Raw genomic sequence first — 14,903 nt, 5'->3', positions numbered from 1 at the left:
AACAGCTTGAAACAACTCACTCTTGAAGCCCTTACTGAAACTACTAAGTCAGACAAAATGGAAAGCAAGGAACCAAATTTCAATTTCTATAACAGCCAAAACATTCAATCTGATGACTTCAACCAGAAGCGACTTAAATCATTGAAACGCTTTCCAACTTAGGGCCCTAATGAAATGTCATAGTTTAATTGAAATTAAACTGAAGTGGCCATGAAACACCCTTTAGGATGCTTTTCTGGCCAGTTAGCGTGAAGCCACTGATCAGGTGAATATTTCAACCCATCAATTGTTGTCATATGTTGAAGGGATTCCTAAATGAATTCATCACATGAAGGAAGTCCACAGTAGTATCCATTATCTTCTTATGCACAACTGGAAAAGGTAGCATACAAGAGTATCCATCAATAGTCCTATATAGATATCCATAATATACATTATACAAACAGAGGCACACTGTATTATACAGCAATATACGGCCAGGCAATCTCTGGTATGACCCATCAATTCCAGAGACTATTTAGTGCGTAGCTACAGCACTTGATCCGCAGCCATTGAGCTCAGATTCTTGAACCTTCACCCAGACTTCATTTACCCGCCCAATAACCCGAAAAGGAGAGTTGTATTGCGCAATTGAGTAAGCATATGTACCATCAGCAGAGGTCGAGTCTGCCCATGGAGACCTGCTCAGGCTTAGAGCAAGTTTCTCTGCTTCCTCAACAACATTGCTATCCCTAGCAAACCCTGAGAACTTCCTGACTGCGATGCAGCGAGTACTCCATCCATCAGATTGCAGGTTCAATTCAGGGAGTGGTAAAGGTGGCACTGCTTGAAACTTCACTGGCAAGTAGAACTGAACAAAGTAGGCTGATGAGCCTAGGGGCCCTGCTCCAGGGACAATGCTTGTCAACAATGGAGTTGTCATTCTAAGTCGAGAGGAGTTCAAATTGGCACCTTGGATGTATTGAAATAATCTGCCAAGACGGAATAAGAAACTTTTTAGCAAAAACGAGTAGCATCAGATCATCTGGATGAATGAAACCATGAAGTCAACAAATGTCCAAATAAAGCTTCAGTCTATAATATTCATGTAAGATGAAATGATCCTTATGTAAGGATGCTGAATTCACAATTCTAATGCTTTGATACCAGCCTAATTCAATTCCATGGAATGAAAGGCACGATCATAACATTTGTGTCAAACAATCACAAAGTTTCTTTTCACCTTTCTCTTAAATGGTACAAAGAAGTTATGGCTAAAACAAGCTATTTGCAAACCATATTGAAATGTTAAAACTTAATTTGAAAACTAGTAAACAACTAAAATAAACAATCAGAACTTCTTCTAGACCAGAATAATTACACAGACCAACTTCAGCCAAGGCATTAACAATAGTCTTACAACAGAATCTTGCTATGAAACACAGCCCATCATGGACTGTCAGGAATTCAACTTTAAATTTCAAATCCTCTGAGCATGAGGTAACAGGACTTAGATTTTTGTAACTGTGAAAATTGTGGTTCAAATTTTCTAGCAGCTCTAAATAACACAAAATCAGTGTTTGAAGCACATGGATAAACAAAAATAGGTTCTATAAGGCCGGGAACGTTTCAAATCTGTCTACGTGAAAGGAACAATAACTTGATTTCAAGGCAACCTTTGAAAAAAATGTGTCAGAAGCAGTATTACAATAAGGTGGATACCAAGTAAAACCCATCTTCCAACAACGGAACGACCTTATAAAAACCAATCCCACTTAGTGCAGCCACCCTGCTTATAAAATTCTAAATTAAAAAACAACTGGAATCAGTTCTTCAACAATCTGGTTTCAAAATTTAATTCATATAAAAAAAAAATTGTAACATATTAAACTCCTATACCACCGTATACGATAAATCTTAAGTAAATCCACAAAATTCTTTCAAGTTCAAAATCAAAATATGCAGAAAAAACCCTTAAGAATCAATCGAAAAATCCCTCGACAAGTAGATAGCACCTTGAATTGCCTATTATGTCCCACTCTACAGAACAAAAAGAAGACGCAACTAGTAACTAGTATGTTGAATCACCTGTGGAAGCCATCCTTGGTCGCCTGTTCGAACGAAATTTCTCTAGTGGGAGCTGACATCCACGAAGATTCTCTGTAAAATCTGATCTCGAAATCTGATTCGGAATGAACAACCGTGAACTGAGGAGACTCGATCCCATTGCAGGAGACGAGAAAGCAGAAGAAAGTAACGAAGACAAGCGACAACGACGACTGCTTCTCCATCGTCTTACAAAGAAAATCCAATGAAAGTGAGTATCTTCTTCTTCTTCGTCGCGTATAAATAGACGGAAGAGTGATCCAAGTAGTCAAGTTACAGTTTTCTCCATCTTAATGTCGTATTATCACCAAAGAACCACTTTGGTATCCAATCGGAAGACCCAACTAATTCTGGATCGTTTTTGTAGCCCAATGGACTAAGAACCACTTTGGTATACATTCGGAAAACCCAACTAATTCTGGACCGTATTTATGGCTCAATGGACTAAAAACCCGGAATGAATGGAACCAGGGAAAGCCCAGTCCATTATTGAATTATGTGAATCAAAAATAGATATGTTTCCAACCTAGGTACTAGGTCGAAGCTTCTTCTTTTTCACTCTTTTAGATAGATTTTAGACTAGGTAGACTTGATTAGAAGGTATAGAACGTAAAAAAATAGACCTAAGTATTAGATGTTATTGGAGCCTAAAATAAGGATAATTTGGGTCATAGATACAAATTAAACTACAAACGATGACAATATTTTTTGGGTGCTAACTTGTCACCAAAGTGGTGAATTAAAAATTTATAACCTTCTTTTAATTGTCCCCTATGTTATTCCTATGCGTTATTTAATGTAAGGGGATAAAAAGAATTTTCAAAAAATAAAAAATTATTTAATATAATCTTTAATATGAAATGACAAGTCTCATTGAAAAAAAAAATTTGTCTTTTCTTTAGAAGGGCAAAACAGTTAAATTACAACTTTTTAGCTCACCATTTTGAGTTCAATAAGATTTTTTTTCCCGTTTACCTCCCCTATTATTCATGGCTTCAAGGTCCAAAATAATCTTATCCCCTATTATTAATGGCTTCATGGTCTAAAATAATCTAATAGAGTCCAATTACAGGGTCAGATGGGGTGGATGAAGAGATTTTCTCTTCACCATGTAGAGAGAAACCAAGTCTTAAAATGTGAGTCCAATATCGGGCTAGAAATAGGGATATGTTGCGTTTAATGCATCTTAGTAATGATAATTTTTAAAGATGTTTTATTAGATTTAAATGTAATTTAATTAGGTACAACCCAAAAAAAAAAAAAAAAAAAAAAAGAATTGGTGTATGGATTTCATACTTTTTTTTCTAAACATGCACGTGCCACATGCCGCCATACTTTCACATTAAGCTAGTGTTTGATATGCATTTAGATTGATTTCGCATTCTGACAATAAAAACAATTATTTTTATCATCCGAGAATGCAGAATCAACCTAGAATGCATACCAAACGTAGCATAAATATTCTTTGTCCAATTTAATGTAATCAAGGTTCACATTTTCCTACGCATAAAGAGTTTCAACAGAACCTAAGGCTCTTATTTTTATTCTTTTGTGGTGAAAATAGATGCAATTCACGATATAGGTCACTGACAAAACCGACACTAATAAAAAATGGATATCCATACTTTATCAACCAATCTGCAATGGTCAAGTATCGGTTCTACCAGCCATTGGATCGACATGGAATCCACGTGGTGACCTGGAAGTTGAGTGCAACATAATGGTAACTCAAACCCAGGCCGCAGACGAGCTCAATCTGGGGGTAACAAGTTTTCTCGGTAATATATATAATGTTTTCCTAGTTACCTCAATAAAATGAGACTGGATTTCATATACGGTTGTGTATGAAACAAGATCAACACTTCAGGGGAATAGAGTATTCCTATCCAACAGCTGAAGTGTGTTTCACCCAATAATATAGATATTTTTTTCCAGTGCAAACTTTAATGAATGGGAAGAATGTTCTTTGTGCCGCAACGCAGGCTACACCCAGGCACATGGGCAGCCTGTGCAGAGGGACAGGGTGGTCATTGCGCCCACCCCCATGTGCCTGGGCGCAGCCTACGCTATGGCACAGAGAACAGCACCCCTTAATGAATATATGTATAGAAACCATTTTATGGAGGTGTGGATCTACACGCTGCCTGCATTTATTGGAATTGGCATTTCCCCGGCAAGTCAATAGGCAAATGGGAGGGAGGGTCTCATCGATTCAAAAACAAAGGGCCCACATGACCAGGACAAAGAGAGTGTAAAAGGGGATGTACTGCCCCCGGTGTGTACATCATATTTTCATAAAGTATTTAAGCTTGTGAAGCCTAATACATCTTTTTTTTTTTTTTGGGTAAGAATGAAGCCTAATACATCATTGTATACACAAGTCCTCCAAATTATTATCTGCTATTCTAACCAAATTAAATCAACCCACATACGCAACCTACACATGCAAACTTGTATATTCCCATAATATGCGCATCAAAAGTAAGTTCCAGATCTTATGAATTTCACAAAAATCAAAAGCATCAATTCAACACATAATAAGGAGTAAAGAAAACTTAATCCCTCCGAATTTTCATTAAGAAATGGAGAGAAAGAGAGACGTATCAAGAGTTCCGATGTCTTATCCTTAAAGGTTTAACACCTTCAGTTTCTTTTCCTTGATGAATGCACTCCATTCAACTGGTTTACGCACTGCCCCATCATAAACAACATGCTTTGGTAACTTCTTCCCATATGTTAAGAACGTGCCACCATCAGCCACTGCCTTGCAGACAGCGGTTGCCTGGTACCCGTCACTGAAGTTCAAACCGGCAGTAGGGCTTATCTCACTCGCCAGGCGCTTCATATACCTGTTTACAGGGAAACCAAAATGTTTGAATAGACCAAACAAACAGTTACATGGCTGCGTATACATACTATGGCTGCGTATACATACTAAAGTGAAACAAAAAGAAAACAAATATTCAATATGTATGCTTGCCCGTTATGGGCATATGCTACTTAATAATAAGATTGGCATCTATATTGTTGACCTGGTAATTTCAAGATTCCAATTCAGAGTTAAAGAGCCTGCACACAAAGTGAATAACAACTCTAAAAATCAACATCAGGACAGTACCAAAGATAACCATTACTGAATCGCAAGTCCAACAAGTCAGTTAGGAACTAGTATATAGTTCTAAACCCACATCCAAGAGCCAAAAGAGATTGTAGGTACTTCACTTCCACCATATTAATAGCCAAGATTGTCAATAAGTCCATTGAAGACCAACATGGCATCCAATCGGTGGTGTCAGCACTCAGTTTATCAAGCTAGCATCTACAAAGAATAAAGGACTATTTAGAAGAGTTTCCAGAGTGATGTTTGGAAAAAAATATATTTGAAGAGAATATAATTCAAGGTCCAACCCAAGAGCCATGCATCAACTACCACTCAAAACACAAAAAAAGAGCGAAACCATGCTGCTACACTATATTTATGACACTGGGCTCATGTTAATGTGTTTACTTTCTAGGGTAACTGTACTAATGAATGAAGTAGGAAATAGCTGGGCTTGCTTTATTACAAACTTCTCATCCTCACTGAAATACAAAGAATGCTTCTAAGACATCCATAAATGCCTAGGAATGCAAATGCTACCCACTGTTAGCCATGAATGAACCTGATGCAAGGCTTATCTTGGGTTCTAGTGTGACACTAGCAGTTTGGACAAATATGTGGTAAGAATCAGTCAACAGTTCCACCATTCCAGACATGTTCTCCATTTGCCCAAGGATAGACAGTCTATAATTGGTTGAAGGAAGCAGAAGCTGGATCCCCAGACTTGTAAACAACTAGGGAGTTGAAACCATGACATGACTATTAGGCTTCTTAAGAGAAAGTTCAACCTCGACAAGCCGTGACCTAAGAGCATGGTGCAGCCGTAGTTGAGGTGTCTTACCAGTTTGTTCTCTATTCAAAACCATGCACCCCAGCGGCTCTCATTTCCCACTCAAATCACCAGGAACACACTGTTCCTCCTAGAATTTCCTACTTCATATGCACTGCTTCAATCAATAAGATTCTCACGATTGAATATGTCTTTTATTGAGGTCAGCAATTATCAAATGTATGCATCATGGATTCATGGGTGCACTCATAAAGTGATCTGTGAATCATCATCTAAGTTCTAAACCACTGCAGACATGCTCAAACTTTAAGAAGTGTGTTTCTGAATTCTGGATGCAGCAGGGCCACCACCACCACCTCCCCTCTTCTCCCTTTTCTTTCATGATAAATCAATGCCCCTATTGCTCTTCGGCGACCAATTGAATGGGAGCCCAGGCCTTAAGGGCATAAATGAAGCAATATAGCAAGCTGGTGTCTAGCTTGATGCCTAATGCAAAAACCTCATTGGAGCTAATAGTGATAGGCCATTTGATGACTGGGAATTCATTTGTGAGTGATTAATTCCTTGGCCATCTGCACTGATATAACTGTATTAACAGGGATAACCTCTCATAACTCATATGCCTCAGGATCAACTCCGGTCACTGGGCAGGGACCGTGAGTGAAAACAGAGAGGGGAGGTGGAGGTGTGGGGCCAGCAGGAGTAATGTGGCTCACCACTGTTCTTTTCTTTCTCTCACTGGATCTGTCCAGCGACTGTAGAGGAGCCACACCAATTCATATACATTTGTAACCACCACTAATCGCAGTTGGGGGGAATATAGTTATTGATTGTGAAAGGGGAAATGGAAAATAAAGAACAGAACTCCATATCATTGAAACATCAGATTAGATTTTCTCCAAGAACATGGATATTCTGTATAGACACTCAATGGTACCATTGAAGAGCTTTTTAGTCTAAGAGGATACTTCAAAGCCTACAATGCATTTGGAATTTAGAGGCTGCTCCTGTAACCATGGAGGCCACCAGGGCCAAAGCCATGCCCTCACCTTCTTATCAGTTCTGCTGAGGAAGAGAATCAGTAACCGGGTGAATAAAGCCTTCACACTTGGATGCTGCATTTTGATAAGGGAGGGGAGGGGTAGGACATAGATTAATCAATAGAATGATCCTGCGAATTGATTTGAGCTGAAGTCCTTCATATGATTTCACCATAGAGTTGGATCTCCATTTCATACAGAGAACAATTACTCAAGGTGAATGAAGTGGAGAGGTATTAGGTATTTCTGGAATGTCGTGTCAGTGTAACCAGTGAAGACACCAATCACATTGAAGGAAAAGTTTTATTGGACACAGCCAGCAATGTGTAATAGAATAGATTTCTTTTCTTTTTCCCCCTTTTATTTGTGGGCCTGCTAGGAGGGAGGGGAGTAGAAGTCTTCATACAATAGAAGGTTGAGAAATCAAGAAATAGCACACAGAATGCACATAATTTGGAAGGAAATGTTTATGAGAGACAAGCGGCAAGACTATATAAATTATATTTCCATGCATCCTTGAGAAGATAGGTGGCGACAAACCGTGAAAAGGTGAGGCAGTGTGATTGAGATCAGGAAGAGGGGGATGCAGAGCCATTTGGATCAGTAGGACATCAGGTCCCAAGAGAGCAATTTGTATCAAGTCTTATTCTTTTTTACTATACACTTTATCTCTTCCTTTTAACTTTTTTATAAATTGGTGACCGAAAAATGAAGCAGCTTAGAGGACAGCTATTTGACAGCTCAAGTGGAAATGAACTTACATCCTGCAAAAAAGCTTCCATATAGCCAATCAGGGTGCAAAACATATCCTTTGAAAGGGTATTGATAATGTTGTAGTAATGAAGGAATCCTATGTGATACAAAACATCCTCTGCAAGATGCGGCCTTTAGAGAATCCGAACTACTAGGAAAGGGCAGTACTATTTACTCTTCTCCAGCAGATACTAATTATACAATGCATGGAAAGATCGGGACTATGTACAAATCATTGAGTTAAGAATTTTAAAATTTTATGCAGCATAGAATTGACAGGGCTCTGGCTGGAGGATCTCCCAACCAAAACTGCCAGCCATGTTCAATGACCCTAGTAATCTAATAAGTTCATTTGAGCTAAGATTATAGAACATCCTATCACGTGTACTGTAGAAATACCATCATCTTTAAATTCAGTGATAACAAGAGTAGATTTCAAAAGAAAAGCAACAATGCGGGTGTGGGGGAGAAAGTACCAAGTCTTGGTGTAGCTTTCTGGAACAACTATATCCCCACCAAGTGCCTTAAGCTCTTCAATTATTTCAGGAGTTCCAGGTTTGTCGTCAATTATGCTAATAGTCTGAAACTTACGCTCCTTTGCCAGTTGAATCACAATTTTTCCAACTTCACTATCGCCACAGTTCTGTACCAGTGTCCCTCCTAAGGATAAACGTTTTCGTCACCCAAATGCAAACAAGCATAAATCCATGAGATTGACACCAAATTGATAAGACAACTAGTTCTAAAGGAAGGGAATCGAATACTGATGGCATTGGAGAGAAACAACCAAGTTAATGCGAGTAATTTATCGGAATTTGGTGGAACCGAAATCAAGCATTAGGGCTTTCAGTACCTGGTTTAAGAGCAAGGGAATCGAGGAGAGATCCAACACTTTTCATCAGAGAAGCGGCATTGGAAGTCGATAAGTTCCTGACTCCAATCCAGATATTAGGGTTTTGGTGCCCCGCTGCAACACATCTGCGAATGGACTGCATATTCGACCTTTCGTGCTTGCTTCACCTGAGAATTGCTTGCCTTGTCCTGAAAATCAAGCTATGCGATTTTTGGTTCAATTCAACATTTCCAACCCTCTACGGAAAAATTTTTGGTTTTTAGTTCCATGCTGTTTGTATCTGAAAAGTGCAATTTTGGTGAAATATTTCCTACCGAAACGAAATACACAAAATGTTATCCAACAACATACCCGCATAGGGGGTGTCAAAAGCTGGTCCCGACCAGTTAAAGCCCCTTATAACCCGTTTAAAGTCCAATTAACCTGTTTAAAGACTGATTATAGTTCAATTTTTATTTTTTTTGGTAAAGATTATGTATTTTTATCACCTGCGATTCCCCTGCCCGGTACGGTTCCTAGTGCCTTTAATAAATGAGTTCAGATTTGCTACTAACATGGGGACGGGTGGGGACAGATCTGACCCCTCCATGGGGTGTGGGACGGTAAAGATTATGTATTTTTATCACCTACGATTCCCTTGCCCGGTACGGTTCCTAATGCCTCTAATAAATGAGTTCAAATTTGCTACTAACATGGGGACGGGTGGGGACAGATCTGAACCCTCCATGGGGGTGTGGGACCCACACCCCATGGAGGGGTCAGATCTGTCCCCACCCGTCCCCATGTGGGTAGCTGATCTAGATTCCTAATAAAAGGGGGATGAATCCCACTCAGGCAGTGTGTTTGGTTAGGAAGTGGAATGGTTATTTCAGCCCCCCTATGAGAGGAACCGCACAACAGTACCAATCAGCGAACCTCAGGGGATAAAGGTCCAAAGATTATAGTCCAATTAACTTGACCCTGATTACAAATTGGTAACCAATTGATTGATCAAATATAAATTTGTCCATGTCTAGCCTATGAGAAAGAGTATTAATCGATTTCCGTTCGAAGTGTAAAGTGTAGCAACCAAAGCAAACCGTTTATTAAACGATTCAAATATCGTAAATCAAAACCAATTAATAATGATTCTGATTAAATATGTGGTTTTTGTTGTCTATACGAGTTACCAATTTGGGCTCAATTGGGCATCAACCTATTTTTGAAGTCCAATAAAGAATCTGATGCTATTGGGCTTGAACCACGACATATAGACTCAAAATGTGATTTAAGAAATAAAAACAATTTACAGTAATTTGCAACGTTAAATCAACTACAAAACATTATAGAGCATATATAGAATACTAGGATTTAATCTATCATTGGTGGCCTCCTAATATAGCTGGTTCTATAATATCAATTACTCTTCCCATTTCAGAATTGATGGATGAATTTGTATGGATCGTGACCTCTAATGGGATTTTCATCCTCTTTAATATAATAGGGGGCAGAGGTGTCACTTCATAGTGCCTGTGAGGGGTGTAGGAAACACCATCAAGTAGGGATCTTTTTCCCATATAATAATTATATTCTTAGCTTAATAAGTGCAGACGACTCTTTAGCTTATGCCCAAAGGGCAAGATGATCACACTAAGAATTTTTTTGCATCATATGATAATTTCCTTGATTTCTTTTCCCAATATTCCAATGGGTAACCTTAGGGCTGATTGTACTCCAAGGCTTGGTTTGGCGGTTTGGTAATGTAACACAATGACGATTAGGGTGACCCTATATCACGTTGGGCTCCTCTGTAGCACGACAAGGAGTGTAGTGCACATTCAACGGCCCACAGTGCTTGGGCATGTAGCCCAACACTCCGCCTGTGTGTTGGGCTGCATGCCCAAACACTACGGGCCATCGGATGGTGTGCTACATTCCCTGTCGTGCTACAGAGGACCCAAATCCCCATATATCCCCTTATTTAATCATGTCGAATCGTCAATGATTGATGTGATATCATTTTGTTGCTACATACTTGGATTTTGATATTTGAGGATGCGTTCAAGAAACGAAAGCAAAGGGATTGCAATAAAGAATACAAGAAGCATTGGAGATAAAATGCAAAGAACTAGAAATTAGGATGAACTCGCTGGATTTGGCTAATTGGTTTGATAAGGAGAACAAAGTTTGTTAGCCTTAGGAATTGTTTTCTCTGATATTAGACTTGTCTACAAGTATTCGTCTTTTTGACTCTATATGTATATTAAAGACGGATAGATTATTGGTAAAATTACACGATTATCTACAAATGAGTTTTTTTTAACCAAATTATCTAACCAAGAACAAATGGATGTTTGAAATCTGACTATATATGAGAGAGTTTACAGTGCATGAGACATAAATGGAATGCATATCATTATATACGATAAGAAAATTTATTGACTTAGATTAGGAAATTTCACATGTGGTTAATCCAAAGCGTTCAGCTCCTCTCCAAGGAGCTCAGCGCCCAGAGCATGCCCAAGGATCATCCAAGGGTTGGGTTGTGCCGCACATATCTTGGCACATACCTAGGAATGTGTTCGGCACAGTCCAACAACTGGATGTTGTGCTGGGCTCCCTAGAGAGGAGCTTAATCCATTTTATCTATCCAATGATCAAAATTTCTACATCATTATACCAAATTATCCAATGAGATGGGCCGCCTTGCAAATAAAGCTTTTTATGTAATTGTCCACCGTTATTCTTCTCTCTAACTCATGTTTAAATTAATTAATTGATGGTGGGAAGCACCTCTTACTCTTGTTTGTTTCTGGTTTTCGTCTTAACTACCAATCTTTCTACCAAAAAACAAAAGTCTTAACTACCAATGAGGTCATTGTGTGCATTACTTCGATTAATAAAATTCCTATGTGCATAAAAAAGTGTTTAATGATTCATTTACATTTAATATATAATTTTTCCTATCTGAATGCTATTTATAACGCTTGGGTTGGTTAGGATAGTAGCGGTTTATCTACTTAAGATGATTTTCTTATATAAATGTCAATTTGCATCTTGCCTTGTATTATGTCACTAATAATTATAAACTATAACCCTTATAGTAGTTGAGATTCTATAAATTATTTATGCTACAGGCCCAGCGGCACGGTGGTATCTGGTTCTTCCCTTTCTAGGGTGGGGACTTGGCTTGCTGACCTTGAGATATGCCCACCTCGCCCGGGTTCAAGTGTTGACTTCTGAGTCTTCTTGACTCAACTCAACTTGCCCTTTGAGGCAGTCAAGCTTGGATCGAGTTTCTCTTCACCTGCGACGAAGAAACTTCTGCTCACTATGAGGTTCAAGGGTGTTTGGATGTTTTGGTACGTAATGGGTATTTTCAATTCCATACAATAGAGGGAGTATACAATAGAGGGAGTAATTAAGACCCTAAGATGGTGGGTGAATACTCTTCCTCAGGGGACGAAAAACTTTCCCCATCGAACTTTGCTTGAACCCAACTCCAATGATTATGCTGTTTCGTGGAGTTGGACCACTAAAGGGGTTAGGGATAGGGTTCAAGTAAGTAGAATTGACAATAGAATCGGTCTTCACTGAAACCAAATCAGGTTGGAATTGATATGAACCCTAGAAATTTAGTTTGAATTGATCAATTTGAATCGATTGAAATTAAAATTGGGATTGACGATTTCTTGAATGAGGCTTTGAACTACCACTACTATAGATGATGGGGGAGTAAGAGAGGTTGTCTTAAAGCACACAACGAAGACAAGAGAGCCAAACTTGTGACCTCATAAGACATCTGCACAATACTAGCAAGGTACCAATCAACTATGCTAGAAGTTGTCTTCGAGTTGAGTATTCCATTGTGCAATTTAAGAATCTAACAAAAAGACTTTGGGGTCGATTCACCAATGGATTGAAACATGTCACATGACATTTGTGTTTGAAATTTTACAACAGAAAACGACATTTGTCTTGGAAATGTGTTTAAAAATTTAATTAGTAAAATATTTATGGAACTGTCCGAGAGTTTGGCCTACGCCAGCACTCCCATTAGTCTATCTCTCTCCTCCCCATATGAAAAGATACCTCTGTCCCCTTGTTTTGCGGAGGAGAGAGATAGACACAAGGGAGTGCTGGTGTAGGCCACACTCCCAGACAGAAAACTAATTCCCAATATTTATTTATGTATATGATTTCATGATTTTAATGGGCTTTGGTTGTCCAAAGGTCTTAAATTAGAATTGTTCACAGTTAGGAATGGAATTGGACATTCTATATTTATAGCCATCACACTATGTGCTCTAAAAAATATTGATTATGAGACACAGGTGTGAGGGTTCATATATTGTGTACATTGAACTGGATCATATAGAAATCTTGAATGGACTACTATCAGTTGTTGAGGAGCAAGATTCTCATTGATAGTTTTACCACAAAAAAAAAATTCTCATTGGTAGCTTATGAATGACCCCTAAATCTGAGAGATCCTTACTGTTACAATTAGACCTTATAGGTTTGATGTACCAACAATTGATGTCTCCCTCAGTATGTATCATTGTGCTAGATTCATGGTGTTTGGTTATAAAATAAAATAAATGCTCAACATGAAACGCACTTTCCTTAGGGATAATATCAAAAAGAGAAAATCTGAATCCTTGGCACGTTTTTGTAGATTGTTTATAAAATGTTTTGAAAAATATTAATATTTATTAATGGTAATGAGGAAATTAATGATAATGAGATATATATATATATATATATATATATATATATATATATAGAGAGAGAGAGAGAGAGAGAGAGAGTAATAAGGACATCCAAATCTAATAGGGCTAATATGATTAATGTTTTATTTTCTCTAGTTTTCTCCAAGGCCAAAGGTTTTTTAGAGCAGCATAAATTTGATTTTATTGTAGTTGAATAGTTACTTTACAGTTGACTCGTGGGTCGCGAAGCTAACAAATATCTTTTGAAAAAAAAAAATAACAGTTTGTCATTATAAGGTCAATCTTCTAAATAACAAGATTCACTACTTAATCATAGTCGACCATGTAATTAAGATAAGATACTAAATTTGAAATGTTAGCTATTCAAGAAACTCCCCTTCTATAGGATGACCATATTCTTATATGACAAAAAATAAGCAATATAAGTGGAAAACTTAATTTTTTTTTTTTACTATGTTTAAAATATAAGGGGAATAGTCTAATTTTTGTGAGCCTATGATTTATTAACAACGTGGAGAAGTGTTATTGGCCATTTCAATGGTTAGATGAGGATTATAAGGGTATTTATGCTAAATCATAAATGGGATGGGACTGAATTGAATTGTGATTTGATAATTCTAGACCTGAAAACATAGTGCCTCTCATTGTTTTAAATCATCTTCCATTTAAACGAATCCATACAGTTGGGTGCAACAAATTTAAAAGATGTTCAAACTATCTAATGGTAAAAATAACTAAATCAATCACGTGTTTATAATAAAACAAAAAAGTTTTACAAGATATAAAAATTCCCCTTGCTTACTAAATTTTTTTATTTTTTTATTTTTTGTTTTGTTTTGAAATGAAACTAATTTTTATCACATTATAGGGAGGAAAACGAATACATCCCCACAGTGATTCATGTCATCATCTTAATGAGTACATTTTACCTTCCCCCAAAAAAATTCTTCATGAGCATAAAAAAATGGCAAAAATTCCTTTAAGTGTAGATTCCTTTTTTATCGGTAATGTGATCATTTGTGATTAAATTCTTGGACCATCATTACACTCTCACTCCTCATTGACAAAATTGAAACTACCCCTTTCAATGCCAATTTGATGGTGTATCAATGGCCATGATGAGGGAGATTCCTAATCCCAACAAAATGTATCTAAAAGTATACTTTCAATGTACCATAAGCTAACACCCATTGTGTGACTTATGTCTAGACGTGGAAAAAAAAAAAGACAATATCACACCTAAATTGTGTGACCAATTCATGTCTCTTTTTTTTTTTTTTTTCTTTTTGGGTAAAACATGTCTTCTTAATTAAAGATTAATATTTTTGATACATAGGCAATAAGTTGTTATAATATTAAATAACTTTGTTTAAAAGATAAGAATAATTTTTTTAAAATTTCAGTTTTATTTTACTCGTAAAAAATGACAAACGCATTTTTTTATGTACATTTGAGATCAATTTAAAAAACAGCAAAAATAAACAAACTTCTTTGGTAGAAATCACCTTCCAAGTTCCAACTTGAAATATTGATTTTCAATTTTTTTTTGGGTGGAAATAAAATATTGATT

General features: G+C 37.4%; 2 protein-coding genes across 2 annotated transcripts; both read right to left on the bottom strand.

Annotated features, from left to right (window-relative positions):
- Positions 1-334: 334 nt before the first annotated feature.
- On the bottom strand, positions 335-2,301 carry LOC122657106 (heme-binding protein 2-like). Its single transcript, XM_043851881.1, has 2 exons — positions 2,068-2,301; positions 335-971 (listed from the first exon to the last, which is right to left on the bottom strand). Exons 1-2 carry the CDS (start codon positions 2,268-2,270, stop codon positions 518-520), a joined length of 657 nt encoding a protein of 218 aa, XP_043707816.1. The 5' UTR covers positions 2,271-2,301; the 3' UTR covers positions 335-517.
- Positions 2,302-4,687: 2,386 nt separating this feature from the next.
- Positions 4,688-8,849, bottom strand: LOC122656999 (enoyl-[acyl-carrier-protein] reductase, mitochondrial-like). Its single transcript, XM_043851731.1, has 3 exons — positions 8,622-8,849; positions 8,245-8,428; positions 4,688-4,934 (listed from the first exon to the last, which is right to left on the bottom strand). Exons 1-3 carry the CDS (start codon positions 8,761-8,763, stop codon positions 4,712-4,714), a joined length of 549 nt encoding a protein of 182 aa, XP_043707666.1. The 5' UTR covers positions 8,764-8,849; the 3' UTR covers positions 4,688-4,711.
- Positions 8,850-14,903: the final 6,054 nt, after the last annotated feature.

This window comes from Telopea speciosissima, chromosome 3 (genome assembly GCF_018873765.1).
Source record: "Telopea speciosissima isolate NSW1024214 ecotype Mountain lineage chromosome 3, Tspe_v1, whole genome shotgun sequence".
Lineage (NCBI taxonomy): Eukaryota > Viridiplantae > Streptophyta > Magnoliopsida > Proteales > Proteaceae > Telopea > Telopea speciosissima.
This window is presented reverse-complemented; position numbering and strand designations above follow the sequence as displayed.

Coding starts and splice junctions, on each gene's coding strand:
- LOC122657106 (XM_043851881.1), bottom strand. CDS start 2,270: ATGGAGAAGCAGTCGTCGTTGTCGCTTGTCTTCGTTACTTTCTTCTGC. Junction 972..2,067: donor ACCAAGGATGGCTTCCACAG/GTGATTCAACAT, acceptor CCGTCTTGGCAG/ATTATTTCAATACATCCAAG.
- LOC122656999 (XM_043851731.1), bottom strand. CDS start 8,763: ATGCAGTCCATTCGCAGATGTGTTGCAGCGGGGCACCAAAACCCTAAT. Junction 8,429..8,621: donor TTCCCTTGCTCTTAAACCAG/GTACTGAAAGCC, acceptor GTTTATCCTTAG/GAGGGACACTGGTACAGAAC. Junction 4,935..8,244: donor GAAAGCTACACCAAGACTTG/GTACTTTCTCCC, acceptor CCCTGTAAACAG/GTATATGAAGCGCCTGGCGA.